Source organism: Coptis chinensis, chromosome 2, assembly GCF_015680905.1.
Source record: "Coptis chinensis isolate HL-2020 chromosome 2, ASM1568090v1, whole genome shotgun sequence".
NCBI classification, from domain to species: domain Eukaryota; kingdom Viridiplantae; phylum Streptophyta; class Magnoliopsida; order Ranunculales; family Ranunculaceae; genus Coptis; species Coptis chinensis.
The window spans coordinates 75,131,056-75,158,641 of record NC_141457.1 but is presented as its reverse complement, the minus strand read 5'-3'; the positions used below and the strand labels follow the sequence as shown (position 1 = coordinate 75,158,641).

Here is a 27,586-nt window from a genome sequence, read left to right as displayed (position 1 = left end):
ACAATTAATGGAGGCTAACTAATCTAGGTCTCACTATCTACCATCATCCATCTACCATTAACAAAAAAAATCCTAACAAAGAGCTAAGCTTTTGTTTTTATACTTTCAGATCCAAAAATCGTGCATGGGCTTGGAGCCATGTTTTGGGCCAGAGAATCAGGCCCAAAACCCAATTCTTTCAGTCCAAAAAGGCCTCTTCAGCTAGATTCGGCTTCAACAGACTTTTCGTCCACTTCTGCTCCTCTGATTGGGTCAAGACTTAGACCATTGCAAAGCTCTTTCTGAGCCGGTCGTTTTGACATAAGGTAGGCCCAATTCCGAGGTCTGAGTCCAAAGATATGGCATTCGGAAGTTCTGCTGACTTTTGCTCCTTTATCTCGCTAAAAGTGGCACATTTACGCACATAATGGACTTTGAAGCCCGAAATGCATAAAACACGTAATCAGTATTAACTCTTACTTATTATTCACATAATTGATCTAACAAGATGATTATTAAGGGGTTAAAACTACAGTTTTGGGCTCTTATCAAACCACCCCCAAACAAAGATTTTGCTTGTCCTCAAGCAAGATGAAAATTAGAATAAGTGACCAAAAATGGAGTTCTAACTACTCTCGTTTACTGAGAGTCGCGATTGCATTGACCATATGCAACAAGGCCTTAAACCACTAGGAATTCCCTAGTGGGCGAGTTATAACCTCGTGAGAGTTTTCCGATGAAGGTACTCACAAACTTCATCTATACTACAACGACTAAGAAAATAAAACTATTGTTTCCTTATTCATGCTCAACTATCTATACATCTCTCTAGCAATTGAATAAGAATAACCAAGTCAGAAACCTAAGTTAATATATGCATAATAATCTATCATCTACAATAAACATATACCAAACGATAGTAGTACTATAAAAATGTTTAGCGGGTTTGTTTATGAGAACTTCGGAATAAGCGTCCTTAAAGTAGGTTCTCACAATAATAGTCAAGACACAACACTCTGATTTTTCCACTCAAGTTTAAGCTACTCCGATTAATGCGATGGGCACACTTTACCTTACAATCTCAATGACACACAGGAAGCGGGAGTCGATCAAACACATCCGCCACTTACTATCACACTAACCTATTCCTAATTGAGCTAGAGGTCTTTATTAGGTGTTCACGGGGATTAGGAGATGGTTTAAGAAGGAAGGAAATGGATATTCTAAAGGACAAGTCTGAGATAATAGAGTCTTCATATTATGTAACTAGAAAAACCTTGTTATTTACTTTTTGCTTCTACACTTTGTTTCCATCCTTAGCCATATTTTTCTTTTTTCTTTTCTTTGGCTTTTGACTCCCTTTTATTCTATTTTTCTTTTCTTTGGATGGAAACTTCTTTTCTTTATTTTTAAAGAAGCAACTAACTAATTTTTGTTTACATAGGTTTTCTCTTCTTCTTTTCTTCATTCATTCTATTCTCAGACTTATTCTAAATTGGGTAGGTTGATTTTTTTTTTTTTTTTTTTTTTTTTTTTTTTTTTAAAGGGGTAAAGGAATTGGGTTTATGGAAGGGCTAATGAAAGGCTCGATTAGGGCTTACTAGCGAAAAATATACTTAGGTCAGAATTTCTAGCTATATCGATCCAAAAAGGGCCTAAATTCTCGCTTAGGATATGGTTTAGTGATCAAGCAAGTGGACGTGTGATTTCTCTATCCGGATTTTACTTCTCCCTTGTGTCATTTCTCAAATGTTTCGCTCATATAAGGCTTTAGGCTATATTCTCACAGGATTTGTAGAATAAGTACTCTAGCCTAGATTTCAGAAATTACTTCGCTAACAATCATAGATACTTCGGGTAATATATTTATAGATAGATGCAAAGATTATTACCTACATATTAACCTAAGTTTCTAACAATTATTACGATGCAAAAAGCTATGTGAGACTTCTAGATTGTTAAGAGCATAGAGAAAGAAAACAATACCAATATTCCTAAGTGTATAGCATGGACTTATTTATTTATATTTTTAAATTTTTGAAATTTTAACTAGAAAACAAATGCATATTATATATATTTATATCCTAGCAGATGTCTTAATTACACGTGTTTCTATGCCCCCAACAAGAAGCATGCTTTGTCCTCAAAGCATTTAAATAAAGAGGGTAGGAAAAATACCATTGAAGCGCGTGAAATTCAGAAACATCTCTGAAAACAAGGTTAGAACGTACTAATATAGGAAATAAAACCGACGCAACTCTATAAGAGTTCCACCCATTATGGGGTTAATGCAATTAAATTGCTTGGGACATAAGCGGACACTACAACGTAAACTAAAACTTACCTCCACTCCATTATTCGTCATCTTCGCCATCATCCTCTACTTCTATAAAGAAGTGAGGCTCCTTCGCGCGTCTGCCATGCTATGATAATTTGCCGCTTCACGCCATTTATCATCTATGGTTGCTAACCTATTAAGTGCCACTTGGTCCGATGGCGTGTAGGGTGCAACCTGGGTGAGGTTGTATCCGCCACCCTTGCCAAGTCATTGCGGAAAGATCGAATAATACTATTGGTGGGTCGCACCGTGTCTACCCTAATCCAATCCGTGAAACGTGTACAAAAAACAGGAAAGAAACATAGCATAATACGTGAAATTAGAACAGGCATAAGAAGGTACTTATGCCTCATGGTATGGGCTCGTGCTAAACTAGACATCAAAGTTCTGGGAAGGTCATAGAACCGGCGTCCCGTGGCTAAAGCAAGGAAAACGCTGCAAGTGGCGTCATTCACAGAAGAAAAACGCCATTCCCCTAAAATGTTTAGCATAATCCAAAACATAACAGTTCCTATGTTCATGGACAGGCTACCAAGGGCAACGTTATAGTCCCCTTGGTCCTCAATCTGGAAAAATGACTGCCCCATAAGCCTCGTGCAAAACTCATAAGTGTAGACATGCATATTATCGACCAAATAGCACCATGGGTCTTGTATCTCAGCGGGCATAGCAAGTCCAAGAACAAATGCTAGCAAGAACCTGGTAATTTCCATTGGTTCATCGTCAATGTTGATGGAGAACACTTGTTCTCCATCCGGTCTCTCAAATAAAATGCGCTTATTATAAAAATAAGATGCAAGTCTTTGGAGAATATAAGTTCACCGGTCTTACCATAAGAGGTTCCACCAACGTGCTGTGATCACCTCAAAACCAAGCACCGTAAGTAGTGCTTTGGAACAAATCTTCGAAAGACTGTTCGGTATTATTATAGGAGATGTCATCTCAAAACTACGCCTGGAACAGGTACGCAAAACAACCGGGCACAACTCGCTGAAAACTGGAATTTTTCGGTCCACGAAGTCGTCGCCGAAGCGTGCTCAACTAGGGGCGAGAAGTCGCTCTTTGTATTTTGGAATTCCGGTGTTTGCTACGCGAAGTCGCTGACTTGAAGCGCGGCGCTCCTCGAGCAAAATTTTCGTGTCGAAGTGTAGAGAAGCCTCCTGCCGGCCGGCCCCGGAATTCGCATTTCGCGAAAATGGAGACGAAACGTGGGAATCGCGGGTGTGAAGGGTGCGTGATGGAAGTTAGATGTAGTGTGAGTTGTGAGTGTAGAATGTATGAAGTTTATATAGGTTTTAAGTTGCTAAAACGGATCGGGAAGTTGCCAAAAAGTATTTACGGCAGTTTCCGGAAATCCTAAAATTTCCAAACCCGAAAACGGAAACAACTCATTTTCTTGATTCTAATTCAAACCCAGTATCTTTTAGGTTGATTTTATGATTGAATGTACCTATTTAATCTAGATTTCATCCTACAATGATTCTCAATCATAGATATGCCTAAACGGCCATATTTTCACCTTACTCCGCAATAAATTCTAACACTAGGGTTATATAAAAATAAAGCTTGAATTGATAAAACCACCCCAAACAAGTTGGGAAGGTGGGATCAATATGAAACAACCACACATACTGAAAATAACCCCTTATATTAAAATTTTCATTCGGAGTATCTTTCACTACAAAATTCAAATTACGAAAATAAAAGTTACATAACAATAAAAACAACAAAAATAAATAAAACAACAACCACTATCAATCCTCACACTCTCTAAACACCTCGCCATCGGTGGCGAGGGCACACTTTCTAGTGGTGGCTCCCCGGGCTCCCGAAGGTCCAAAGAGCAATCGCCCTTCGTCGGGCACGCCATGCCTCGTAGGCTGTGTCCTCGAGCGAGTCCATGAGGGGTGGGAAGCGTGCAAGCATATCCACTCTAAACCGGCTGGGCTTCCATCTCAGCCCTCGTTCCTATCTCTCATCCTCTCTCGGGTGCGGAGCTCGAAGTTGTGATGAATAGTCGCCTGTCGAGTCCGGGAGGTCTGCCTGAGATAGTGTTTAGTGAACGATGCCCCTATGAAGCCTGACCATGCGTTACGATCCGACCAACACCTCTCCGAAGGCATCCGTATCAAAGCAAGTCACGCCCTCCTCATCCTCCTCCGAATCATCCTCATCCTCCTCCTCTACCTCATCCCGTTTCCCTATCCTCGGGCAATTTCGGACTTGTTGGACACACTCCCTATAGATACGCGGGTTACGGTGCGGGGTAATGTAAATCCTATCGACGGGAGTCTTTCATCTTGAAAGATGATCTTGGTAATTAACACGGGAAAGAGGTGCCAAAGACTTTCCGACCCCCTAATCATGCTTCGCAAAAACTCCAAGATACAGAAAATCGTGACGCTCTCCCCGAGTACCCATAAGATGTGGAGGCAGTCGGACCGATGTCACCGACCTTGTCCTTCCCTAGGACATTCCGACCCGAATCCATCGAAAGAAGTTTGGTTGGTCCCGAGGATGCCCGGCGAACACAATAGGAGTTTGTATTGTAGCTCCCATTGATGACATCCACGCCCATCAAAGGCTCTACCCGTCAAAACCGGGGGCTCTGTAAAGTGGCATCGGATGGATTCTAGGCGGAATGCCTAGAATCTCGACCAACGATCCGATGGTCAACTCCTTCCTCTTCTTCTTTACCAACACAAAATCCTACTCCCTCCAACTCCCCGGTGTTGTAGAACCGTCGGACCAAGTCTTCGTGGTAGAAGGCTTCGGTCGAAAATACCACAAACTACTCCAGTCTCTACTAGCCATTTCGTCACCGTAAAACGACGAAGTGGTCGGCAGATGAAAAACTTGCTCGGTAAAATTCGGCGTTGTTCACCATCTAGTGTTTGGAATGGAGTGAGGGTTGAAATGTGATGTGGTGGTGGGATTTTAATAGGCCGGTTGAAGGAACAGTGGTGGTGGTGGAGTGGTGGCGGCGCAACACCAAAATTATGAATTTTCAGTGGGTTTTAGTGATGGAAATCGGTGGTGGTTGTGGTGGTATTGTTTTAGAGAAGATTTGGGGTTAGAGTTGGATTTTGGGCGTGGGTTGATTAAGTTTTCTTTTTATTTTGATTTTTAGGTCGGGTTGGAAGCTTTGTTAATGGAGGTTTGTGGGAAAAAAAAAACGATGAACTGATGGTGAAGGCAAGGGCGCGGGTTGGGCCCAAGCCCAATGCGAATTTGTCGAATTTTACGATTTTTAGCGCGATTTCAAACTAAAATTGCCGCTTCGTTACCGGTCCGATTTTGGTGAATGAGATATGGACATGATCAGGAGAGAATTTCCAATCCAATGATCCATAAAACACTCTATTCCGACTTCAGATGACATACGAGATAGTGGAAAACGCCTCAAAGTGCGTGCATGACGTAAGTTATGCGAACGAATGAACTCTAAATTAATAGATTATGTCAATCCGAATCGTAATACAATAAAACGGCCTAAGCAACTCTAATGGGACATAAAACATTTTAGTACGGAAACACGAACACCCCACCCCCAAACAAATTTTTTACAACGAAGCTTAGAAAATTTGTTTTAGCAATGGGTCTTTTTAAAGTCAGATTCCCGAGACTTCCTAGATTACTATGTTTATTTTTATTTTTATTTTTTTATTTTATTTTTAGAAGGAAAAACAATAAGCAATAAAGACATAATTCACACCATAGAGAAACATGACTCAAAAATCCGAGAAAAACATGCAAGAGTGGAAAACGTGAACTATGTGAACCGTAGACTTAGGATCCGGTACTTACAGCCACACACTCCATAGGGAGGGCCCGGTTACCTTAATGGTGCACTCACCAATATATTAAAGTGAAAGGAAGTGCACCAAACACGAGAAATTGAGTCGCTTTATAGTCGGATACTTTCGAGACTTTATCTAAAACATATGTATGAACATGCAGGTTGATCATATATCAACAACCTAAATAGTTGTGGATCATTCCATAAATAAATATCACGAAAAAACATATCCAAACACAATCAAGCACCAAGATTTCCTACGACGCACCTAGTGGAATGAAAAAACGAAGTCGGATAACCCTATTGTATAACCTATCATACACCTTCTTTTTAATTTTTGAATGAGTGGGTGTTCTAGTAAATAAGTGTGGAAAAGTGAATGGTTGTGGAGAATATGGTGGATATGGATAAGTTGTAGAAAGACGACACGCATTACCTAATGAGGATGTGGTTTTAGCAATCAACTCATTCATTGTGTGTGTAGAGACCGCCTCAATTCTGAAATGAAGGTGTCAAATAGTTTGTCCTTCCGAGTATCTGTTTGCTAGGAGGATTTAAAAAATTATGAAGCACGGGGAGAAACAAAAGGATCGAGTGCAAACTCGAGATTCCTTTGAAAGGGTGGAAGGAGGGAGTCGAGGTGGATGTTGTGCAAGTTAGTTCTTGATAGGGTGAATTGTCACCTACTCGAAGAAACTCATCAATTCCTCATCTAGATTGGTCATATCCACATTACTATGGTAGTCCTCTACATCTTTGAGAAAGTCATCTATCCCGGCCCCTCATCAATAATATGTGTATCGACTAGTGTAGGAATGAAAATGTTGAGTCCGACTTTCCAAAGGAAAGAATTTTGGGCATATGATTATCGGGGAACGTGTTGTTGAAATAATCTCGAACAACGCTTTCGATCATGCTAACCTCTCCATCCATAGATCGAATCGGGTAATGCGTGTCCTTGTTTTAAAACATTGACTTCAATGACAAGATGGCCAAAAGACATAGACATTGAACCATCACGGCAATTAATGAGCGCATTGGCGGTTGCCGAAAGGACGCCCTAAAATGATCGGGACAGAGTCGTTAGCGACTTACGTATCGAGGACTACAAAATCAGCCGGATAGTAGAAATCCGAACTTTTACCAAAGACATTTTCGACTACACCCTTAGGATCGACTTAATAGACCGATCACTAATTGCAACGCCATTTTAGTGGGTTGCATCTTGTCTAGACCTATTTGTCTATACAAATAAAATGGGAGTAAGTTAACACTAGCCCCCGTGTCTAATAACGCCGTGGTCGTATAGAATCTCCTAAGGTGCATTGTGACAATGGGATCGACCCGTGGTCCTTGTACTTAACAATTCCATTATGTTCGATAAGGTTGGGAATTGTTCTGCTTAAAAGGCGCCTTTTGGTATATTTGTCTTTACGCCTAATAGTACACAATTCCTTAAGAAACTTAGCATGATGTGGTAGCTTTTTAATAGCTTCGAGGAAGGGAAGGTTTATAGTTAGATTCTTGAAAACGCCTCTAATCTCCTCGTAATTTGTATCCCTAGTTAACATGGCTAATTTTTGTGGAAACGGTGGTTTCGGCTCTATATTTAGCAATGGTATCACCCGATGTTTAACCGTGGCTTTCTCTTCTTTAGGTTGTGTTGTAACCGGTACTTCTACGATGGTAGGCTCTTCAGTTTCTATTTCGTATCTAGTAAAATAGTAGGTGTAGGGTTATCTTTGGTGGGGGTAACTATAGGCATAGTTACCTTGTTATCAACCACTCTGCCCGAATCGGAGAGTGGTGATGACATTTATCTCACCTACATTTTCATATTCATTACTAGTATTATCGGTTACCTCAAAGGCTGTTTTGTTGTTTTAGGATTAGGTATTGCGTGACTGGCAACACACCTTTGGTTTGGGCTTTATCTTGAGCCAACCGTTGGGTTAAATTATTAACGGATTGTAGAAGCCGTTGGTTAGATTCAGCCATGGTTTGGAAAAGTTTTGGCTCACTTGTATGAAGGTGTCAAGGCGATCCGGTTGTGTGGGTGTAGTAGTCACGGGTGGTGTGGACCGAACTATTTCACATGAATTATTTATGGGTGGATTTTGATAATTATTATTGACCGAACGATACCTCTATTAGTATTATAATTATTATAATTACCTTGACCTTGTGCTTGACCTTGTCGAGGTTGCACTTGGTTGTTATAATTATTAAAATTACCCCGACCCCCGTCCTTGTCGTAGTGGAGCTTGGTTAAAGCCGCGTGCGTTAGCCTAACATATTGATTATTGTACCCTCGAGGTGTGACTTGTTGGTTATTTCTCCAACCGAGTTGGGATTTTGTCTCCAAGGCGTTAGGTTCACTATTAATGGAACAAGCCCGTTCATAGGCTATAGGGGACGATGAGAGTCGGGATGCTCGGGACTCCAACAAACTACATGGGTTTGAATTTACATTCATGACGGGGATAGGCTTTTGTTGTACGAAATGGCCTCTACCTTTTTAGTGAGTGATTCGATTAGAGTTTTAAGCTCGAATCGTGTTTAATTTCAAACATACCGGCCTTAACTCGTATTAGTAGAACTAGCGGAGCGGAGTAATCGTCCACTAGCCCCCCAATTATTATTTCGCTTAGTTTGGTCCTCTAAAAATTTATAAGCCTCCGAGGCTCCTTTACTTAAGAAACTACCCCATTCATTATGTCAAGGACTTCTTTATGGTGATGTTGAAGTCCTTTGAAAAGGCACGAACTAACGTGTCTTTTGCTAGGTTATGGTGTGGACACTCTATAAGCAGATCGGTGAAACGATTCCAAGCCTCCGAAAATGATTCATGAGGATTTTGTCGAAAAGAAATGAATCTTGGAAAGCATCTCATCCGTCTTTAGGGGTGGGTAAAATGTTCCATAAACAACAACAAGTTTAGCCCACGAGTCCACAAAATTAGGCGCCAAGCGTTAACCAAGACGCCTTTATCGGCTAAGGTGAAAGGGAATACCCTTAATTTAATTTGTTCCGCACCAACCGTAGGATGGTGGAATGTTGTTAGGACTTGTTCAATCCTACGCGAATGCCGATAAGGTTTTTCATGGTCTAAACCATGAAAAACGGGTAACAAATTAAAAATATTTGGAGGGATTCTCAAATCCCCACTGGTCCGCTAGAACGATGCAAGATTTGGGGCTATCGCCAAGGCTTTGTAGAAGTCCGAGAGGAGTCTCTTTCTTCCCCATTATATCGGTGGTGTGTGTGAAATAGTAGCTAGAGGTGTAGTGTGTGGTATACTAGATAGACTTGTTTGTTCTTTGTTGTTGTGTATTTACATTAGGTGTTTTGTTCACCGCACCTTAATCTCATGCAAGACTAAGTCGAGCTTAACTAAACATGCAACACTCCAAACAATTCGATATATTAGTATAAACCTCTAACAGAGATGCTAGGTGTGGAAGAAAGGAATACCTGATTAGCAAGGCCCTTGCTTCGCTTTATGAATAGCGCCTTTGTTTACGCTTTGTTCGGTGTATAGAAGCGGGTTAGAACACCGAAAAATATGAAAGATCAAAGTTCGAATCAAAACCGCCGAATTCGGAAAAATCAGCTAAAATCAGCTCCTTGGCGCGAATTCCGCTCTCGGTGTAAAATTAAATTCAATTATGTTTGGCTGGTCGCTTATGGTATGGCGCTGGCCTTCGATTAGTTGATGAAATTTCAAGAACTTAGCGCTGGTCGCTCTCCTGGCCTTGTCTTGGCCCGTGTATTTTTATCACGAATTTTTCCAAAGCTGAAACGGGCAACCACAAAGATGAATCAAACAAGGGTGGGTGGGTGAAATGGGACTTTAAGAACGATTACTAACACTACGAAAAAACAATACGAAAGTGAAACTAAGATGGCGCGGCCATTTTTGATAAAGCATAAAATGAGTAGTTTACCTACTTAAATGAAATGATGAATTCAAAACGTAAAGTAAACTAAAACTTATCTTATGAGCCTATGTTTATCAAAGATTCTACTCTCAATCCTATGAGATATAGTGGAGTAGAGTGATTCGTTCCACTCCTAGTCCTTCCGCATGCTGTGTTCTCACGTGTAAGTATTATTCTTAAAGTCTAATGAGAGATTTACGAAAAAGGCAACTAGACTACGATGCAACTTAGTAGACTATAAGGATAACTAAGGGAATGCTACGTTGATTCGATGATAAGGAGTTAGAGGGGGATTGATTCCACCTTAACTCAACTTAATCCACTAGCGACGAGTCGTCGTAATCCGAATTGAACTGCTACGCAGAACAATCGGTTCTTCCTAATCCCTAATTACACATGGCATTTCTACCAATTAATAATTAGCATGTGAACGATTAAACCCATTCTCATGGTGAACTAAACATTTCTAGAGTGGAAAGGAAATTACGACAATCTCCGATAATTGGAATCAAGCTTTCATCAAGGTTTCTCAACCCCCCCTCTAATGGAGGTTTAGCCTTGAATCATTCCGCAATCATTTCCATTTAGATTAAAACTAAACATAATATAAAGCATTGAAATTTACTTAATTAAACAATAATGGAATCTAATTAATAACTAAGAATTGAATGATAACAAGAATTGAAATTAGATCTAATAAATTGTAAATGACAAAAACGAAATTGAATAATAATAACTATTTATTTATCTAATGAAATGAAGAACAAGGATTCAAAGGTTTAATCTAAACAAGGATTTGAAACTAATTAAATAAAACTAATTGAATTAAAAAAAAAACTAGATCTAAAACAATTAATGGAGGCTAACTAATCTAGGTCTCACTATCTACCATCATCCATCTACCATTAACAAAAAAAATCCTAACAAAGAGCTAAGCTTTTGTTTTTATACTTTCAGATCCAAAAATTGTGCATGGGCTTGGAGCCATGTTTTGGGCCAGAGAATCAGGCCCAAAACCCAATTCTTTCAGTCCAAAAAGGCCTCTTCAGCTAGATTCGGCTTCAACAGACTTTTCGTCCACTTCTGATCCTCTGATTGGGTCAAGGCTTGGACCATTGCAAAGCTCTTTCCGAGCCGGTCGTTTTGACATAAGGTAGGCCCAATTCCGAGGTCTGAGTCCAAAGATATGGCATTCGAAGTTCTCACGACTTTTGCTCATTTATCTCGCTAAAGTGGCACATTTCTGCACATAATGGACTTTGAAGCCTGAAATGCATAAAAACACGTAATCAGTATTAACTCTTACTTATTATTCACATAATTGATTTAACGGTATGATTATTAAGGGGTTAAAACTACAGTTTTGGGCTCTTATCATGTCCCGTAGCTGGAGGTTGTTATAGCCGGAAGCTAAGCACTTGTGCTTCAAAATACTGCTGACGTCCTTGCTTGTTTACACTTTTAAGTTCGGGTGTTTGGATTCTATTTATTTATTGCTAATAAATATTTATTACTGAAAAAACTATGTTTGGTCTCTATTTATATAGAAATTAGTTTTTCACCCAAAAAACATGTTTTATGAAAAATAGCAAAAATTTGTTTTTCAAGTTAAACCGAGCCAAATGCATATGGATTGCCTGGGTGCCATTAGTAAAAAATACCGAGATATGTAAAGATATTTCAAGAAATATCACAAAATTTATTAGTTTGATAAAATAGCTTTTATGAAAAAAAAAAAAAAAAAAAAAAAAAAAAAAAAAAAAAAAAAAAAAACTCAACCAAACATGTTTATTCAAAAAAAAAAATCAGAAAAACACTTTTTGGAAAAAAACTGATTTTTTGAAAAAATGAGATCCAAACACTCACTTAACTTTTAAGTAACGAAGCGGTAAAACTCCAACTAATGGGGACCTTTAGTGGGAGAATGGGTGTTACTTAGTTTTATTTAACATCTATGATCCTGTGCTCCTAAAGTTTACTTCTTTTAGTAAATTTCGTTGGTAAAGCAAATCTTATCTTCTTTTCCCTCCAAAACTTTCTTTTTACGGTATTTTTCTCACTGACCAACTAAGGTAGAAGAAGAGAGATCGGCTCAATCATGGCAACAGATCAACACGCCTCATCATCTTCTCCCCCCATTCAGCCAACTCAAATTGGTGGTGGGGTGTCCTCTTGGAGCTTTTTGTTCAAAGGAGGTGCTTCAAATGCGAAAACAACTGCTTTGAAGAACTTTACTCCATTGCTTGTTGATGGAGTTGCTGAAGTCCCTGAACATATTGTAGAACAAGGTATACAAGAATGGAAAGACTATTTAGTGGGTTATTTCCTTGACAAAAGACTACCTTTTCTTATGGTTAAGGAGTTTTTAACTAAAGAGTGGAAGCTAAAGGCATCTTTTGAGATCACTACATATAAGGAATTGTTCTACATTTCCTTCTCTAATGGCGACGATAGGAAAATGGTGTTGGAAGCAAGCCCAATTTTTATTGCAGGTAGGATATTTGTTTTAAAGCCTTGGAGCGTTGTGATTGAATCTGAAAGGAACAAAGTTGATACTGTTCCTATATGGGTAAAGTTGACTGAAGTTCCAAAACAACTGTGGACACTTGATGGCATCTCTTTTGTGGCTAGTTTAGTTGGTGTCTCCATGTTTATGGATGACGCAACTGCACAAAGAAAGAGGCTCTCTGATGCTCGTGTGTGTGTAGAAATCCCGACGACTTTTAAGTACCCAGCAACTGTGAAACTAAAAGTTGGTGGGAGAGAGGTGGTGGTGGGTATGGAATATACGTGGAAACCTTCTTCATGTGAAAATTGTAACAAATTTGGTCATGCCACTGCCAAATGCTCTTCAAGAGTTAACAGAGTTTGGACAGCAAGAAACCAATAGGGACAAGCTAGTGTTCCAACCTATAGGAGCCCTACTCAAGTAAATGAAGCAACACTAGTAGTTCAAGAAAGAGATAATGATGTTACAAGTACGGAGGAACCTGTGGTGGTTACCCCTCAATTTGCTCTACCAAACATTAATCTTATGAGAAATGTGAGTACAACTCCTATAAGAGGATCAGCACCGCAATTGCAAAGACAAGAAAATAGAGGAAAAGAAACAGAAGAATCTATAGTGGCTACATCTTTTACCGAGATAAGGGTTGCTTCTGCACCTAAGATAATGCAAAATGTGAATGTGCCTACTGGTCATAGTAATATTCATTTGGTGTCGCCTGGAATGGTGGTATGCACTCACTCTGAGGTTCCAGCAACTCAGTCGAATAAAGAAGATCAAGGGGACTGGATGAATGTGGCCAACAATCGCGCAACTACTTGTATAACCCAACCAGTAGTTTTTAATCCTAGTGAGCAATTACCATACAATAGAGGCCTTAATATGTATCAAGGCTTGGTTGCTGAGGAAGAGGACTTGGATGATGACCTCTTAGGTTCAGAAGATGAGTTGTTTACAGATGACCATCTCATGGCTCCTCCACTAGTGGTGACCACATCAAAAAAGCAGCAAAAACAAAAGGCTGGTAAGAACAAAGTGGAAGAAGGTAAAATTCGAGCGCGTTCTTCAGGTGAAGTAGAGCCTACTCTTGCTATGATGAAGAAGGCGAAGTCACAAATTAAAAACAAAAGGATAAAAAATCTTGAAGACTACACCAAAGAGTTTTGTGATGATACTCTAGGACTCACTTATTTGTGTTATGCTTGTAGGTGTTTCTTCTGTGACTACGAGAAAGCGCGGTCTCATCTTTGGAAAGATCATCCTGAGATAGTGAAGCAAGTTATGGCCAGAAAGTAGGAGATGAGAGAGCATTCCTAGCACTACTTTAGTAAGGACCCTTTGTGGTATGTGACGTGAGTATTCTCATGCATGTCAGGCTTGATGTCTGTAGATCGATCTTGTAAGTCTTTGTGTACCTCTTTTTAATGATCTAACTCTTAGGGAGGCTTGTAAGGTTCAACTTTTAATAAAATAGGTGGGGGTCTGCCTTAACCCCATAACCATTTCAAAAAAAAAAACTTTTAAGTAACACATTAGAAAATATGTGAGTGGGAAATCTATAACCCAGTTAAACCAATCTCTTGTAATTCCTTGTCTCCTTTTTTCTTCAATACAAATTGCGTACTTAGTGTAAGTAAGAGAGTAGCATACCAGCATCAGGCTTAAATCCAAACGCATATATAATGTTGTAAGAAAAATATGGAAGACTGGGAGAGCTCCTTTTTAGAGCATTCACAATGCAAGTAACAACTTGTTACCTCTACATAGACGCCACATAGGACTATTTTCCCTCATAGTTACTTTCTTGGTAAGAAGCTATTAGGAGTTGTCCAATGCAAATGTGATTTTAAAATTCAAATTAAATGTTTTATTCGGTCTGAATGTAAAAAATATCGAAAACAAACATGCCGGACAGAATGAAACATCTCGTCCGGAAAAAAAAAACGAACAAAAAATCGAAAAAACACGCAAGACGGAATAAAAAGTTCCGTCCGAAGAGCACAAGTCTTAGCAAGTGTTACCCTCATTATAACTTAATGAAAAACTACTCTCATTGTCACCCTTGTATTGGGCCATTGTTTTTGGCTCATAAGGGTGACAAATTGTTATTTCCCCTCAAAGCTGCTTGCATTAAGAATGTTTTTAGAGTTGTACATTTGCACATTGCAAGTGGCAAATCCATTATGAAATGAGATGTTTTTTTTTGATAATCGTGAAATCAGATTTCATGTCTAATACAATGTAGTCAGTAGTTGAACCCTACTTCAAGCAGAATTTGAGAAACAGATTGTGTAGATGTCAAGCTTGGGAGAACACTCGATGAAAACCATATACCATGCTCTAAGTAATCATTAGGTCCCTAAGACAAACAATAAAACAAATCTTGTTTTTTTGGCAGGCAAGATACAATCCAAGAGCTTCTCTTTTTTGCTTGGAAATGCTACTATAATATAATACCTACTAGAGACCATCTTGCTGAATTATTTTATGTTCCCGTTAAAAATTGCTTGATGTGTGGTTTGCAAATAGAATCTGTCCACCATATCCTTCTGGATTGCTCCAGAGCACTACTTTGGTTCACAACACCTTGGCAGCTAAGACTTGATTGTTATAAAGGCTTGCAGGTAGAAAATTGGATTGATATGTGGTATACACCACCAAAAAACTACCCTATTGAAAAGGAAATCTGGACAGAATTATTTTGCTTATTGTTATACTGGCAAATGGTGCTTCTAGTGGGAAAATACAATTAGCCACCCCCATTTGCCAGTTAACAAACACACCCTAAAATTATCTTTTATCGTACTAACAAAAACATATAGGGACCAAAACAGACTGCAAAAGGAGACTGTAAATAGATGGTCCGCACCTTCTCCGGGATATCTCAAATTAAAGGTGGATGCAAGTTTCAGGAGAACAGATTCAACTGCTACTTATGGGTTTGTATTAAGCAGGAGCGGATCTAGGAGTTGGTTGACCCTAGCTATAGCCCCCCCTCTTAACTTTGCTCCAAAAAAAAATTTATAGTGGTAACTGTTCATAATTTATACCCCCAACAAAGTAAAATAAGAAAGAAGTAGCAGTGTGAATTACTGCTAGTAGCCCCTCTTGGTGGAGAATCCCGCCCCTGGTAATCTGGTATTTAGAGACTCAAAAGGTTATTTTATTGGTGCAGGAGCAGTTGGAGATAAAACTAGCAGTGTAGAACAAGCCGAATGCACAGGACTCCTCAAAGCGCTGTAATGGTGTAGGCAGTTCCAATGTCCAAGACTAGAAGTTGAGCTGGATGCTAAAGCTGCAATCGACTACCTAAAGCAGCAAAAATCTAATTTAGAATGGACCTCTATGTTAATATTAAATGACGCATTAATTAGTATGTCGACTTTTGGACTGTTTCTTGTACATGGGTGCGTAGATAGGGTAATCAGGTAGGACACCTGATTGCTTCATTTTGTAAATCTATCCCCACTTTTGTGGAATGGCTTGCTATGCCTCCACTTTGGTTACAAGATGTTTTGGAAAGGGATAGAATTTCTATAATAGATAATCAATGTAGGGTAAGTACAGCTCTAATATGGCTGGAAAATAGCCTGGAGCATAACAATGCTAATGTAACATCTTGTTGATATTAATAAATAAGAAATGATTATCAAAAAAAAAAAAATTAAAAATAAAAGCTTGGGAAAGTTAAAATGTGCAATATATTGTCACCAAATCCTGCAGAGCTAGTCCCATGCAACATACTGTTTTGGAATGTCATCAACTCATCCTCCATATGGCTGCCAAATAGGGCTTCTAGAAGGCATTTTGGTGATTTGGTCCAAACCAATCAATTTAACAAATAATTTTGAATGCCATCCATCTGCTATTTTTTGTCTGCCAAGTGCCAACTAGATCTCGGACGACACAGTTTTTACTTTTGTCAGCAGTCGGATTATTTAAGGGGGAAAAATGGACATGACCATATAATTCAGGCGTTATGCCAAATTGCCCGGGAATATGTTGCATGACCTCCACCACTTGGTGCCAAACTGCAAAATCTAGTGTCCCTCTCATTACTTATCCCCCAACCCTTCCATTCTTCGAGTCTTAATCCTTTCTCTCCACTCTGCTTTTCTTCTACAGCACATTAACCTTTGCATAAAGTCATAAACTACTCCACTCACCAATGCAGTTCATATTTCTAGCCAATACAATAAAATTTATTTTTTAAGTACATGTCATAAACCACCACTTTACACAAACAATCACATTAAACAAAACCAAGACTTATTACACAAACAATCATACTTTAAAAACAGTGGACAGTTTTAAATTCACATTAAAGTATTAAACCACAAAATAAATGTCACATAATATAAACTCAACTTTTTCAACAAACGACTTTTACAGCTCATATATAACAACCATTTCACAATCTTTCCACGTTTCACAGCGTCCATATTTTAAAGACCGTACAAAAATTTAAAAATTTTCTCGTCACACTCTCATACCAGCAGGGCAGCAGACAAAAAATCAGCCCTGTCCTTAAAACGCACTAAACTAACTCAACACTCTTTTTACTTTCTCTGTTCAACTCACCAAGCATGTTGTTCTTGAATGCATTAACACTTGCTAGACTGACAACAAGAGATGTAGTTGTTGTTCTTGAAGCAGATGATATACCATTTAATACTCTATGGTGGTATATTTATGCTGGAACTTCATGTTTTCTTGTTCTTTTTGCTGGTATCATGTCTGGTTTAACTCTTGGGTTGATGTCACTTGGTCTTGTTGATCTTGAAATTCTTCAAAGGAGTGGTACTTGTACTGAAAAGAAACAAGCAGGTTTGGTTTTTTTTTTGAGGTTTTGTGTGTGTTTGACTAGTTGGAATGATTAAAGATTTTGTTTTTAAGGGTGGGGCTGTTTTAGAAGTTAGATTACTTGTTCTGGGGATGTTTTGTTTTGTTTTTATTTGAAGTTTGAGTGAAATTTAGCTTTACTAATGTTTATATTTGTAATTGTAGCTGCTATTGTTCCAGTTGTTCGAAAGCAACACCAGCTTCTTGTAACTTTGCTTCTATGTAATGCTTGTGCGATGGAGGTATTATTTGAAATCAATACTGTTTTTGTTTATGTTTTTTTAGAAATATATGTGGGCATTAAAACTGTTTATCGATCGAAAGATTAATGCTTACTGTTTCCTATTAGTGAAACATGAATTGTAAGGATTTACGAAGGAGAATTCCCTACAGCGAAAACATTTTTTTATGTTTGCTATGGCATAAGTAGTTTCAGTCACATATAGTACAAGGAGTATCCTTATTTCTATTTTTACTTGTCGGTGGCTATATGTTTTCCAAATCAATGTATGAAATGAAGTTGCTATTTTCTAATCTATGAATGCACTCTTTTTGTATTCCATGTTTGCCATATCTGGGAAACTCAATGTCCCAAGAAATAAATCTCGTGAAAACCCCCAGTGGTATACTGGGCAGAAAAAGAACCAGTTAAATAGAAACTTACCTAAACAGTTTTATGACACCAGTTGCGGTAGTGCAAATGGTTTTGTGTCCCTTTCTTGTGGGGAGATTGTTAATTCGAGTCCTTTAGTGCTATGGGTAGCTAGTGACGTACTTGTGTGATTTGTGTCAATGGAATTTCTGCAGGATTTTGCAGCCCCATAAATTGTACTGCTAAAAGAAACTGAGACATTGTGTTTGCTACTCCTCCTCTTCCTTAATTGGCCAAGTTTGCCATGGTCGTTGACTATGACATGAATACATCAAGTTTCAAGATAGCAAAATGCCAGTGTGGTGGAACACCCTTATTGCCATCTAAGTGTTCCTAGACCTGTCCTAAACTCACCGAGTAGAGCATCTAGAGGTTCCCAACAACTTTAGGACATTGTCTAGTCACTTTCATCATTCTGGCGTGATGGTGACCTTGTCATGGCCAACAACCATTGCACACCTTATTTGCCCGTGCCATCCCAACATCAAAGAAAAGGAAGAGACAAATAAAAACGATTGGCTCATATAGCTGTAGGTGATTGGATATTGATGTACATATCAACTTTATAGAGTATAGAACAAATAATTAGGAAGAGTGTTTTGTCCTCTTTCTTGCTTGTGGGTTGTAATTCAGTCGGATTATTACCTGATCTCGACACTTTTAAGCGATTGCTATTTCCTGTTATGATAGTAATTCTTTGACCTCTTTTGACTTGCAGGCCCTTCCTATTTGTCTCGATAAAATCTTTCATCCATTTGTTGCTGTTCTCCTATCTGTAACTTTTGTTCTTGCATTTGGCGAGGTGAATGTTCTTTTTCAAGTCATTATCCTTCAAGTGTAATGATTGGGAAAGTTACATAATACAAATAACGTGTTATTTCTCTCACCCTCTTCTCAGGTTATTCCGCAAGCAATATGCACAAGGTATGGGCTCGCCGTTGGTGCAAATTTTATATGGCTAGTGCGTATTCTGATGATAGTCTGCTATCCAATAGCTTATCCCATTGGGAAGGTGATCTCTTAGTAGGTATTTTAGATAGATCTTTGCAATATACATGACTGTTGTTTTGTAGATTTTACTGAATTAGCTTTTTAGCAATATTCCTTGTTAAAAAGCGGATGATCGTTCTTATGGTTTGCTTCACATATATTGAACGGAAAGATCCATTAGATAATGAATTATTGCTAATCACAATAAGAGAGTCCAATCTCTGAAATAGAGCTTAGTTAACTCCATGGTAGAAGGCGTAGGTGTGACTTTTTACAAAATTTTACATTGAGCAAAAATACCAAAGTCTAAAAAGAAAAGGTCAAGATAACATACCAATTTTATGTGAAAAGTCTTATTTTTACATGGAAAATGTGGTTAATGGTGGGAATAACTGATGCAGGAGCATGACATGCTGATGTCAGTACTAAAGATGAGCATCCAACTTAAAACCAATTGGTGATAAGTGGAGAGGCCCCAAGACGTTCCATTTTTTTTTTCTCTTCTCGTGCTTTAGTATGACATACCATTGGCGTTTATCACTATATAGAAGCAAAGATTGTGGTCAAATCTTCTCAATTCCTATTATATAAATGCTCTTAGCTCTCAGGACTAGTCACAATTTACCTATCTTAACCATTTTAAGCATGAAGTAGGAATTGGGAATATGTGCCTACTGCTCAGCTCTGTGGGAGCTTTTCCATGTGGCAGCAGTTCCATTTCATTAGTTCTAATCACTCAAAAAGTTAGATGACAGTACCTCTCTAGCCTCTAGGACGGTGTTCCAATTCTTGAAAATTTTGAGTTGCTTAGATTATGCAATTAATCTATTATTTTCTTATATATTACAAGTATTCCTTGTTATCCTTCTTGCCAGCCTCTCTGTAATGAGAAGTTGTCCTTGGTTTTCCCTATTTGTTTAAGATTTGTATTGTGTATGTGAAGCACATTTCCCTTGATACTTTGTACTAAGCATGATCTCTTTTAAAGATGAAAGACATTAAGAGAGAAAGTAGACAGTTGTCCTCGCTTGAGCCTTAGTAGATTAAACTGGTGCTTGGCTAGGGTTGGCTAGGGTTGTAATCAGGATGGGTTTGGTTGCCTGGCCCGGCCTCCCTGGCTTCTGGCTACACCAGGCCCCGGTACTTAAACTTTTATTCAGAATATACACCAACCTTGTTCCTATACAATTTCATAGGATTGGGATTCAGATTTTCTACTTTGAGCACTAAAATTAGGTACTTTCAGGTCTTGTATAAAGTCCAATTTGGGACAGAAAAGACAGCTAAGAGTCGCATTAAAACTAGATTGGGAACACTCTAGTCTCTGCAATGGAATAAACCTCTCTGCAGGAGTTTATTGTTTGAACCAGTAGTCTAAACAGTGAAAAGTAGCTTTTTGTGTTAGTTGGACATCCTACACTGTCTTTTACTCTTTTACTCAATGAAAATTAAACTTGCATCGTGATATGTTGTGCTAAATTCCCTACATTACTACCCTATAGTTAATTCAATGAAGTTAAATTTGACATTTGTGCTGAACTATTTTGATTAAGACTTGACCCTTCAATTGCTGGGCGTACGAACAGGGCTAGCCTATGAGTAAATTAAGTTGTCTCAGAGTCGCACATATGTCTGAAGAGTCCAAACTCCCAACGGTTTTCTTCATTGAGGTCTAAGTCCCGACACTAATGTTTTGGGTTGAGCTGGGCTCAGGCTGGTTTTCGCTTTTCAGCTTAATTTTTTGTTGGTGCTTCTATCCTGGCGCCCTTTTTTTTTCTCTCTCTCTACAATCTCTAGGCTGAGTGACTTCCATATGTAGTTTTAGCATGGTTATGAACTTATGTATCTTTGTGTAACGTTAAATTATGGTTATTATTTTATATTAGCTAATAAGAAGTCAGTGTATATATCAAACAATATCTTTAAGTATTTATGTGACTTCAGGTTCTAGATTCAGTTTTGGGGCACAATGAAGCACTCTTTCGCCGTGCCCAATTAAAAGCTCTTGTCTCCATCCACAGTCAAGAGGTAGGCTTACACGGAATTGGAGGTCTTGATAACATGTTGTTCTTTTCATTGTTATTTGAGATAATTGTGTCAAGAAATTGTAGTACAATAATTCACCGTTTTTTTCCCATTTTAGGCTGGTAAAGGGGGTGAACTTACCCATGATGAGACAACAATTATTAGTGGAGCGCTGGATTTAACTCTAAAGGTATGGTGTGTTTTTCTTATTTTGTCTAGTTTCTTTAGTAAATATGACAAATAATTTAGACACATCATCAGAAGTAAAACAAGATCTATTTGTTGTAAAAACATGCATTAGAGTGATACAATTGTAATTTCTTGCCTCATAAAGGTTATTGGAATTAGGAAATTCTTCCCTGTCTGTGCTTGTTTCTATAATGTGTTGAACTTTGTTTCGCTCGTGTAACTTTTATTCTCTGGTATCACGCCGGCATGATTATTACAACCTCTTACCGCTGCGTTTGAAATTTACTCCTACAAGTTCAATTTGTCAGCATAAAATCCAGTTCTGGTTCTGGAACTAAGCATCCTTGTGTGTAAAACATGTCTTTAGTGTTGCATGTTTGGGTTTTAATGATGCTTCTTTTTGCAAAATTCATGATCGTTCACATAAATTAGAATACAAATGTGATCTTTGCAGTCATTTTGTAGCTTCTTGGGACTCCCTTGTAATGTGGATTCCAGATCCTACTCTCTATTGCTTTGATTATTGCTTTTATATTTTCAGTTTTACTTTAATATAACTAGTTACAAAACTAAACGATTACCTTTGAACCGCTATTCTTCTATGAGTATATTCATTTTTTGTAGCTTAGGTTTCATGTATTTAAAGTCACATTTTGGTGGTTTTTACAATATTTAGATTTAAAAAACTAATGATAGCTAATAGCCTTGTGTGTACAATTAGACAAATGAGTGGCACTTTTTTGTATACCTTGAGCATTTTAAAATAAAATGCAGATTGCCATCTTATTCTTTATTTTAGCAACAGTACAGATTTAATCATTTAACTATCAAATCTCTCAATGAATGAAAAAGGTAAGAATCCTTCTGATATTGGTTACTGCAGAAATAGCGAAACTTATTGGAATAAAAGTACAGGAAAAGCCCCTTCTTATGAGCCATCCGTTTTGGTTTGATGGGATTTAACGTCTTGGAGTAATGTTATTGACATAAGAGAATCTACAAATTGTTGAAAGAGTAGAATACCAATACGCTACAGTCACATGAAGAATTAAAAATTGCAGTAGTGTGGTAGTTAGGAATTTCAAGCCCATGATCATATTGGGTGTTAGTGATGGATACTTATCCAATTCTGATCTCCTGTATGTTTGTTTATTTGTTCATATATTGCCATATTGGTGAGCCTTTTTTTTTTATTGGTAAAATGAGAATTTATATTAATATAGAAAAACTATTACACGAAGGATGATATATCCTACAAATACAAAAAAACAAAAAGAAAAACAACAAGACATAAAGGAGCATTCCATGAAAGAGACGCCTCCAAACCTACTATACCCGGCACATAACAAACTAAAAAGACAACATAACAACCTAGCCATATTGGTGAGTGTAGTTAGTTTCCAAAATAAGGTATACTAATGTCTGTACAATATGCTCTTTCAAAATTATGTATGAAGTAAACTAGCTTTTAAGGCTAACAAATAGAGAAATGAAAGCACGTGCCAGCTAGCTTAGTTGGTAAAACCTTTGGGTGATTATACCAGAGGTCTGGGGTTCAAACCCCTCTAGCATTACCGAGTTACTGATCTTGTTAAAAATGGGCTTGCCATGCAAACAAGAAAAAAGAGAAAGAAGCAAAAAATAGAGATGTGACATCTAATATGTTAATCTAGCGGCATTGGGAAAGAGACTGTGACAAAGGGTTGTCAACTCTATAACTTTGTTAATGGAGAATAGGGTTGTTGCATGACGATAATAAGTTCGACTCTACAGTACTGAACTCTAAAAGTACTCAGGAAACTTCCTTCTTAGACATTGTTATAATATTAAACCTAACTTAAAGAGAATATTATACAAATGATTTTGTTCATTCAAGTAATGTGGTATAGGTAAAGTGTCGATCCTGACGGCCATGGATCTAGAAGGAAATGTTGCACGACACGGTATGCTCTGGAAGTCAGAATTTCATAAAATGGATCCTTATTTCTTTCTTTCATTAAATAATCTATAATCCTTCTTTTTTCTCATCCTTAAAAACCAATTTCTTCTTTTTCTTTTTTCTCCCCTGCTCTTGTAGTGTTCCAAATGATCCCTTTAGCAGTGCTTTATCAGTAATTTTTTCAATATTAAGAAAACTTGCCTCATCCATTTTCCAGTGGCTTATTTATTTATTAGTATTATTATTATCTTTATTATTATTCTGAAATTCCACCTGCTAGATCTCCAATTTACAAGTATGGAACTTAATTTGTTTTCTTTTGACTGGCTCAATAACAGACTGCTGAGGAGGCTATGACGCCCATTGAATCGACATTTTCATTAGATGTTGATTCAAAATTGGATTGGTGAGTTTTGATAGTGTGGTTCTCCAGCAAAAATATATGCTTTATTGTTCAGTGCAAGTATGCAGTAACTATTCGTCCACTCTTCCTCACATTGGATGCACCATCATGAGTTTCAGTCCTATCTTGCTGAACTATGCAAATGGACCACCAGAATTGCTGTTATTCATAGAAACTTTAAAGTAAAAAAATCTCTCATAGTAGAATGCAAAATTACCTCTCGAAGTCCTGTAATTCTGGTTTCCGTAAAACCTGTCAAACAAATTAGGTTATTGGATGCTTCTTGCGGAAACTCACAGGACGCGGGTTACTTTCTCTTTTGAGGATGGCTATAACAACAGTCCCAGTATCCTTCTTTTAATGATTTGGCAAGAAACATTTTTTTGAATCTGTCTTGTTTTCAAGCATGGGCATATTACATAAATAATTAAATACTGAAATAGCCCAAGTGAAACACACCGATGCACATACGTAAAAGAAACATAGTTAACCAATTTATTATCATTTCTTTATTTTACCCTAGGTTACATGGACACGCCATATTTTGAAAAAAATCTGTGTCGGATACGTATCCACGTGTCCGTGTCCGTATCCGTGTCGGACACACACGGACACATATTGTATTTAATTTACCTCGAATTTCTGATTTACCATCTAATTTAATAAATTTATAATTATTAAAAAATTAATTAATTATTCCTATCCGTGTCCCCGTGTCGATCTTAAACTGCTCGCCGTATCCGACACCCCGTATCCGTGTCGGACACCGACACGCGTGCCCGTGTCAATGTAACCTAGATTTTACCTGTAAAAATTAGAGCTGACATGATAGATTTATACATCCATAAATTAGTTTTTCTCTAAACCAACACATTACGTTGTCGTGATACGTCATAGCGGATGTCTTGTTCTTGTTGCCTTGTTGGGCACTTCAAGTTTGAGTCTGATTACCATATGCAAACACATCACACCCCTATCCTTGTGTGATCTCGGAAGGATTGCTGACCATGGATTTAGTATCTGACCATCGATTAAAAGGAAACTTTATAGCGCCTTTGACACAGAAAATCACAACATTATTCCAGAAATGTTTACAATATATGTCAGTGCCGTTTGATTGCAATAGGATGCTAGTTCAGGATAAACTTATAACAGACTCTAGTAAATGGCCTTATTTCTAACTTATCATTTTTGTTCTCAGTTGACTAGTTCATTCTGGAACAAAGATACAGAACATTTGTTTTTATTTTATTTGGACTCTGTGTCTGCGACCGTCCATCGGTACAAAATGAAATGGCTGATCTCTTAGTAATTCAGGGAAGCAATTGGGAAAATTCTTGCTCGAGGCCACAGCCGCGTCCCTGTGTATTCCGGAAATCAGAAAAACATTATTGGACTTCTTCTGGTGGGTGCAAGATTCTAATGTTCGGAACTTGTATTTGTATATATGCATTTTTTTGGCTCTGAGAAATTAGCTATTTATAGAGTTGGTTATTTCTTTTCTTTATTTTCAACCTGTGGTTGGTGATAGGTGAAAAGTCTTCTCACAGTACGAGCAGAAACAGAGACTTCAGTCAGTGCTGTTTCCATTCGGAGAATTCCACGGTTTGCACATTAGACAACCTTTGTCTTTTTTTAGTGTCTATGTTTTCCAGGTACTTTATCTGGTGTTATATATATACTTAAGTTTTCCATATATGGCATTCTTGTCTGGACTACAGGGTTCCAGCAGACATGCCTCTGTATGATATACTGAATGAATTTCAAAAAGGAAGTAGTCATATGGCAGCGGTGGTGAAGGCTAAAGCAAAGAGCAAGAAACCTCCATCCAGTGGTGATAGAGGTGATGAAAGCAAAGTATCAAGCAATGATTCCAAACACAAGCAGGGCCGAATATCAGAAAGCATTATTGTCGACTTTGAGAAGCTCCCTAGGCCTATCAATACTGGCAGACCTATCTCTTTTCAACAAATTGATGTTGCAACCAATGGAATGTTTCATTCATCGGAGGATATTGAAGATGGGGAGGTCGTTGGTATCATTACTCTGGAGGATGTATTTGAAGAGCTTCTTCAAGTAATTCACAGTGCTCGTTTTAACCATCATCATGTCTTTGCTGAGCACATAAGCATATCTTCTTCATCCTAAATGTTGGGCACCTCTTTCAGAAAAATATTGCCCACAGATGCATCTACTGAATTTCTCTGACCTTCCAACCAGTTGCATAACTTTGATTCGCCAACTAACATACCTTTTCCAAGCATGTAAAGGGACTTTATGTATCCGTCCTTTTTAGATCATCATACTATTGCATCCTTTTTACGTTTAGCAGATGACTGTGCCGCTGATTGGATACCTATGATTCATTGACATATGATAGTGCATGTCAGATATGGACCAGTACAATATCATGGAACCTGGTCTATCAAATCTTTCCTAATTTGTCCTTTTTTTTTCTTCCCTCGGCTAGCTAATTTGTAATCAATTTGCTTTCTTAAATGCCAGGAAGAGATTGTGGATGAGACAGATGAATATGTTGATGTGCATAAACGGTATGTTGAGACTGAACACCATCTTTGTGTTAGCTACACGAGTGTATCTGGTGTCGCTTTCTTTACAATTGATTTTAACATTCACTAATCATTCTACTTAGGATACGCGTCGCTGCGGCAGCGGCTGCTTCATCAGTTGCACGTGCTCCCTCAACTAGGAGATTATTGGTGAGTGACAATCTTGCTTTTTCTTTAATTCAAGATATAGTGAAAGTCCTGCTTTTTCTTTGATTTAAGATATGGGGGCTTGACATTAACCTGATTTTATTGAGTTACTTTATCTTATTTCATTTTATTCTATTTATTTTATTTTGAACAATAGAATTGGCTTATTCAAAAACAGAGTCGTTCTTTCGAAGATCTTTCTATATCTTAGTATCTATCTCTTTTCATAGCATTATTCTGTTTTTCCCGACAGAGGTCTAGTTAATACTTATATGGGTATTTGAGAAAGAAATTAACATGAAATTACATATTGCATATAGCCAGACTCTAGCTAAGTTGTGAGTCATTTAAACTGTATAAATAGGTGGCTTGGCTTGCTTGTATCTGAAAGTTTGAAATTGAGGTGGTTTTTCATCAGGCTGGACAAAACAAGCTAGGACCAGCCTCGAAAAGACCTGGCGAGGACGATTCAGATTCAGGCAAACAAGGAAATCTTACTGAATCTCTACTTGGTAAAAAGAGATGAATAGAAATTTTAGAATGCAGTCAAGTCCGTGTATACAACCCATCTTAACTAGAGGAAATATTTCTGTTAGTCCGACATCTACTGTAATTTGAAGATCAGTTGTTCACTTGTAAACACTAGAAATTTCATGCACAAATGTATGTCTACAATGTAGAAGAAACGTCTGGTTGGTTTAGGAGGAGGTGATGGTTTCACAGGTTGAGCATTTTGTTGACTCCAAACTAATAGGTACCCCTGTTGCTCTGAAAAAATGATACCTTATTGTTTATCTTTAAAATCGCGGAATAATAGTACTGTTTATGTTACTGGCATAGCACAACCAATCGATGAAATGCTTCGTCTCAACTTAATAGTCTAGTGAGCCAATAATTTGGAAGTGTTGCATTTTTTCCTTTGATGTTGAAATTAATAAGAACTCTCTATTCTTCTCATCTCTCTCAACTAACCTACGTTACTAGCCTATAGGACCTGCGAAAGAGGAAGGCCTCAAACCAGTGGACGATCTGTTTATGGAGGGATTCTATATTGATCCTAATGTCTGTAATAGCGACATTATGACATAGCCACAGCGGCTCTTCTTTGATAACTAAATTATATGACAGGAAAATGTGAGAATGATTATTTCTTTTTCCCTCCATTTTACTGTCGACTGGCTTCTAAGGACCACCGAAAGTTTTTCTGTATTGGAGTCTTGGATAGTGGAGACATGTCTAGGACGAGAAGATATTGTCCACTATTCA

The 27,586-nt window shown here is 38.0% G+C and overlaps 2 protein-coding genes across 3 annotated transcripts; both read left to right on the top strand.

Moving 5' to 3' along the window:
• The first annotated feature begins 12,155 nt into the window (after positions 1-12,155).
• On the top strand, positions 12,156-12,947 carry LOC147517842 (uncharacterized). The gene has a single exon (XM_086593727.1). The coding sequence runs from the start codon at positions 12,156-12,158 to the stop codon at positions 12,945-12,947; it is 792 nt and encodes a 263-aa protein (XP_086449853.1).
• Positions 12,948-16,999: 4,052 nt separating this feature from the next.
• On the top strand, positions 17,000-27,151 carry LOC147517841 (DUF21 domain-containing protein At4g14240-like). Of its 2 annotated transcripts, none has more exons than XM_086589913.1 (13): positions 17,000-17,390; positions 17,571-17,647; positions 18,776-18,859; positions 18,956-19,069; positions 20,992-21,075; positions 21,191-21,262; positions 23,539-23,606; positions 24,921-25,008; positions 25,135-25,208; positions 25,325-25,679; positions 26,109-26,155; positions 26,257-26,323; positions 26,739-27,151. In XM_086589913.1, exons 1-13 carry the CDS (start codon positions 17,150-17,152, stop codon positions 26,844-26,846), a joined length of 1,479 nt encoding a protein of 492 aa, XP_086446039.1. In that variant the 5' UTR covers positions 17,000-17,149; the 3' UTR covers positions 26,847-27,151. The 2 variants fall into 2 exon arrangements, with proteins under 2 accessions (XP_086446039.1, XP_086446040.1); XM_086589914.1 differs by having other exon boundaries at positions 17,014-17,390; positions 26,685-27,151.
• Positions 27,152-27,586: the final 435 nt, after the last annotated feature.

What these genes read in the sequence shown, in the direction of transcription:
- LOC147517842 (XM_086593727.1), top strand. Translation starts at nt 12,156, where the DNA reads ATGGCAACAGATCAACACGCCTCATCATCTTCTCCCCCCATTCAGCCA.
- LOC147517841 (XM_086589913.1), top strand. Translation starts at nt 17,150, where the DNA reads ATGTTGTTCTTGAATGCATTAACACTTGCTAGACTGACAACAAGAGAT. An exon ending in TTGTTCTTGCATTTGGCGAG is followed by an intron (nt 18,860 to 18,955) that starts GTGAATGTTCTT and finishes CCCTCTTCTCAG; the next exon opens with GTTATTCCGCAAGCAATATG. An exon ending in TCTCCATCCACAGTCAAGAG is followed by an intron (nt 21,076 to 21,190) that starts GTAGGCTTACAC and finishes TTCCCATTTTAG; the next exon opens with GCTGGTAAAGGGGGTGAACT.